At 47.9% G+C, this 3,654-nt stretch overlaps 1 protein-coding gene across 1 annotated transcript; it reads left to right on the forward strand.

Moving 5' to 3' along the window:
• The first annotated feature begins 292 nt into the window (after positions 1–292).
• On the forward strand, positions 293–3,225 carry LOC132255103 (uncharacterized). The gene is made up of 4 exons (XM_059742791.1): positions 293–380; positions 615–1,199; positions 1,341–2,473; positions 2,574–3,225. The coding sequence occupies exons 2-4, from the start codon at positions 641–643 to the stop codon at positions 3,105–3,107; spliced, it is 2,226 nt and encodes a 741-aa protein (XP_059598774.1). The 5' UTR covers positions 293–380; positions 615–640; the 3' UTR covers positions 3,108–3,225.
• Positions 3,226–3,654: the final 429 nt, after the last annotated feature.

The following is a 3,654-nucleotide window of genomic DNA, read 5'->3' on the forward strand; positions in this document are numbered from 1 at the left end:
AAACTGAAGAAGTCCCTTCGTCTGACTGGGCCACGTGGCGAGTGGGGGTGCGGAAGCCAAAAAGGCTTTTATGACGAGCCGCCGACCCTGCGTATCCCCAGACAATATGTCGTTTCAATGATAATATGGCTGTTGGTTTGGCTTTCCGAGGGGCTGTCCTGCTATAAATAGGGTACTGTACCTCTTTTTGTATTTTTTCCTACTGCATTCTCTTGAGAGTCTTTCTTCTTACTGCTTTTTCTACGCCCTTTGCTTTTCTGAGAGAAAAAAACTCCGAAAGCTCTTTTGTACCAGTGCTTTTGTATCGCGACTTTGTTGGTTTGCTGCTGGTGATTTTGTATCGAGGCGGTACCCGTTCTTCTTCTTCGGTGCTGTATTTGGTACGTATCTCTTTGCTACTGCCGTTCCTTTGGTTGCGTTTGCTGGTTCTTTACACTTGCTTTCTGGCTTGCTTGGGCATTGTTTTGGACGAGTCGTTTGCAATTGTTGTTGAATGTTGGTACTTTGTTGTTGTTTGGAGGGGTTTTTGAGGGGTTTTTCTGACGGCTTTGAGTTAGGGTTTGTGTATTTTCTGATTGCTTGGTCTGAACCGTTTGCATTGTTTTTGCGTGTAGATTTTGCTTTGGCTTTGTGGTAAGGAATGGCTCCAAAAAAGACTGTTTCGTCTGTCCGGGTCAGCGAGGCTAGCGAAAAGGCGATAGACAAATTAAATGCGAAGGAGTTCCGGGAGCGATTCCTGATCCCCCATGACGTGTTGATAGACCTGGTGAACGAGGAGGCGGCTATGCCTACTGAGAAAGGTGGAAAAAACGCTATCCTCTTCACAAAGGAACAATTCAACGCGGGGCTCCGGTTCCCTCTGCCGGCGTTGTTCAAGGAATTCCTCCACTTCTCTCAAATTCCCCCTATCTTTATTCACCCCAACCTTGTCCGGGTGCTGATGGGATGCAGCATCATCAACATGCTGTACAGCCTCGACCTGACGCTACTGGAGGTGTTCTTTGTCTATTCCCTGAAGAAAGCAAAGAATGATATCTTCAGTGTGTCCGCTCACCTGCCCTCCCTTCAAATGGTGACAGAACTGCCAGATTCGACAAAGGGAGGGGCGAAGGGGCTGGTGGCAGTCTGGGGTGGATGGGCGGGGCTATCGCAGCATCCGTCGAGGCCTTTTTCTCCGAATTATACCCTAAAAATTCCGGGTAATCTTGTTTTGCAATTTTTTTTTTTTTTTTTTTTTGTTTTTTTTTTTTTTTTTTTTTTTTTTTTATCCAGATTTTGCTTTGCTGATTTTTCCAGATCTTTCCGGGCGGAATTCTCACCTTTTGTTGCTGACAATGCAGGTTTGGAATTGAGGGGCCACCTTGTGGATTGGGTGGAAAAGGCATCCTTTGCCTGTGTCTGCAAATTATTTGAAATAGATCCCAAGGAGAGGGCCTACAAAACATTGCTCTCGGCGCGGAATTTGACAGAGGTCGTCCGGGAGCCCCAGGAATATGTTATCAACATCCTTCCTAGGAAATTGGCAAAGGATGAGATAGTGCCTGGGGAGCATTATACAGTGAAAGAGCTCCCCCTCTATCAGGAAGCTAAAGAAGCTGACGCTGAAAGGCGGCGAAAGCTCCTGGAGGATAGAGATCAGAAAAAGACTGAAGGCACTATCCGGAAGGCTCCCGGACAGAAGCGGGGTCCGGACTCCCCTCCGAAGAAAACTTCAGGAAAAAGGGGGAAGCTGGTGAAGAAGCATGGGAAGGATGCGAAGGAACCCACTCCTCCCAAGGAGTTTCCTCCTCCACAAACTACCTATGAGGGGGAAGTAATGATAGAGGAGCCAGTAAATGCTGCTCCGCACTCTATCTCAAGCGGCCCCGGGCGCATGTCGGGGTTGAATCACTCAGGTCCCTCCTTAGTCGCGGCTGCGCGTCTAGCCAACGTGGCTGAGGAAGCTGCATCTATCAACCATCCGGGCAACCTCAATCCGGATGCAGCTGAAACGGCCCCGTTGGAGGAAGCGGGGGCAGAAAGCCAAAGTCAGCCTTCCGACGACTCGGATCGCCTGGCTATAGTCCTGGTGAAAGGGCCTCCCCTCAAGAAGCCGCGTTTGACGCGCGATCTACAGTCCGGACTCTTTGAGCGGCTTCAAGAGCGGCAGCAAGAGATTGAAATTAGCTGCGCTTCTGCTCATGACGCTCATCCGGATGGAGGCGAGGTGGAGATGGCTACTGAGACCTCAGCCGTTCCGGCAATAATTCCGGCTGAGGATGCATCCGGACCTATGTGCCCGAACGAAAATATGGGGGCTCCGATTCCGGGACACGAGCTACCCTCTCCTTCCTCATCCGAGGAGGAATCTGCTGATGATGCCGCTCCCGCTAGCCCTTTCAGTTACGCGGAGTTGGAAGCTAAGTTAAAGCAGATTACTCCTGATTGGAAAGCCATCAAGCCCTCTGCTAAGATGTTTGATATGATAGAAACGGTACGCCGCTGTCTTGTGTTTTTGCTTTTTGACTTTTTGTTGCACTGATGTGTATGTTGTAGTATGATTTATGTTTTTGCTTTTCTTGTTTGTGTGTTAGCTGGTGAGGGGCCTCCGCAGCATGTCTCAACAACACGCTCTTTTTACTCAGCTGCTGCAGACCGCAGACTATATGAAGACCTTCTCCTCTCGGCACCAAGAGATTGAAAATCAACTGCGTCTGAGAATGGAGGAGGCTGAGGCCAGTCTATCCACCATGCGAGAGGAAAATGAAGCCCTCCGGGTGGAGTTGGCTGAGGCAAAGGGTCAAGAAGAATCAACTGCGGGCCGCCTTCATGAGGCGGAGGGTGAGGCAGCCCGGCTAAGGGATGAATTGAGTCGACTCCGGACAGAAGTTTTGAATGAAAAGAAGCAGAAGGAAGACTTGCAGCTGCGTCTGGATGTGCAAAAAGAGGAACTTGAACGGGAGTTTGCTGTGGAAAGGGAGGAACTTGCAGCGGATTACCAGAGACAAGTGGATGATACATTTATCTTTGGGTATCGCTGCTGCATGAAGAAGAACGGTATAAAGCGAGATACCCCTTCAATTCCTCCAAGTGAAGAAAAGAAGCTCCATGAGAAACCTGCTCCCTGATAGTTTATCTCTTCTTGCAATTTTTCTGCTGTAATTTTTCCTTCTGTATATTTTTGTGGTCCGGATGTCTCTTTGTAATTTACATTTACTCATATCAATAAAACTTACTTCTTTCTCATTTGCACTTGTGTACTCTTTCTACTGATAATACTGCTTTAAATTAAACACATTCCATGGTCTGAGTAACGGAGTGCCATCTAGCTTTTGTAAATGATAGGCTCCATTTTCATTTGCCTTAGACACTATGTAGGGTCCTTCCCAATTGGCTTGGAATTTTCCTGCGCCTACTTCAGCAGTATTTTCAAAAACTTTTCTAAGTACTAGCGTACCATTTTTGAAGTTTCTGGGCCTGACTTTTCGATTGTAATGCGCTGATGCTCTTTGTTGATAATCTGCCATCCGGATGGATGCGCTTTCTCTGACTTCGTCTGCCCAGTCCAAATTTCTTCCTAGTTCTGTGTCGGCATCTTTTTGCTTTGCTGCATCAGTCCGGATAGTAGGAAGACCTATTTCAGTGGGAATGACTGCATCCATTCCATATGTGAGG

This window comes from Vitis vinifera, chromosome 14 (assembly GCF_030704535.1).
Source record: "Vitis vinifera cultivar Pinot Noir 40024 chromosome 14, ASM3070453v1".
NCBI lineage: Eukaryota > Viridiplantae > Streptophyta > Magnoliopsida > Vitales > Vitaceae > Vitis > Vitis vinifera.